General features: G+C 74.3%; 1 protein-coding gene across 1 annotated transcript; it reads right to left on the minus strand.

The window, feature by feature from the left end:
• Positions 1 to 13: 13 nt before the first annotated feature.
• RABAC1 (Rab acceptor 1) lies at positions 14 to 983 on the minus strand. Its single transcript, XM_026662304.1, has 3 exons — positions 919 to 983; positions 693 to 788; positions 14 to 230 (listed from the first exon to the last, which is right to left on the minus strand). Exons 2-3 carry the CDS (start codon positions 767 to 769, stop codon positions 14 to 16), a joined length of 294 nt encoding a protein of 97 aa, XP_026518089.1. The 5' UTR covers positions 770 to 788; positions 919 to 983.
• Positions 984 to 1,115: the final 132 nt, after the last annotated feature.

Raw genomic sequence — 1,115 nt, forward strand, 5'->3', positions numbered from 1 at the left:
CCTGCCCCCCGGCTCACAGGCAGTAGAGGATGAGCCCCAGGAAGACGAAGACGTAGTTGCTCTGGAAATACTCCACGTTGCGAGCCAGGCGCTGGCAGAGCTCCCCGAAGTTCCGGGGCTTCCCGAACCGGCGCTGGTCGGCGAAGGTGCCCCAGGGGCGCAGGGTGGCCCGGCGCTGCTCCAGCCACTTCTTGGCGGGGCCCTGGGGCAGCAGGGCCGGGATGGAGATCCTGGGGGGCCGAGAGATGGGGCACCTCTGAGCCGCAGCGCCCCCCACGGCGCCCCCACCCTGCTCCCTGCCCCCCGGTGCCCCCACCACACAGCCTGCCCCACGGCGCCCCCACCCTGCTCCCTGCCCCACGGCACCCGCTACTGAGCCCCTGCCCCACCGCACCCCCATTAACCCCCCACCCTGTTCCCTGCCCCACGCCACCCCCACCACCCCCTGCCCCACAGCACCCCCTACTGAGCCCTGGCCGCACTCCCTGCCCCACGACGCTCTCACTAAGCCCCCAGCCCCACTCCCTGCCCCACAGCACCCCACTGACCCTCCCACTCCGCTCCCTGCCCCACAGCACCCCCACTGACCCTCCCACTCCGCTCCCTGCCCCACAGCACCCCACTGACCCCCACTCCGCTCCCTGCCCCACAGCGCCCCCTATCACCCCCCTGGGGCGGTCGCAGCTCCCTACTTGGTGCCGAGGGGTCCCGCCGCCTCCTGCTCGGCGGGCGGGGCGCAGGGATGCTCCGAGCCGCCTTTCCCGGCCATGGTGCTCAGCGCCCGGGGGCTGCGGCGGGAGGGGGGGGGGGTCAGGACGTGAACCCGGCCCCGCCCCCCGGGGGCTGCAGCTTGGCTGGCGGGGGGGGGGGATGCGGGACTTCCGCCTCCCGGGTTGCTATGGCGACGGCTGCCCTCACCTGCCCCCTGGTCCAGCGCGGCCGGCGATCGCTGCCTCGACGTGGCAACCGGGCCGGGGGGGGCGGGGGGGCCGAGCGGAACTTTGGGGCGGGCCGCGGTGCATGCTGGGAAATGGAGTCTGGGCAGCAAAGGCTTGTGGGAGATGGAGTCCAGCTCCCCTCCCCCCCCACACTGTGCGGGGAGGGCCGGGGGGGGG

Source organism: Terrapene carolina, unplaced genomic scaffold (assembly GCF_002925995.2).
Source record: "Terrapene carolina triunguis isolate 2854851 unplaced genomic scaffold, T_m_triunguis-2.0 Scaffold25713, whole genome shotgun sequence".
NCBI lineage: Eukaryota > Metazoa > Chordata > Testudines > Emydidae > Terrapene > Terrapene triunguis.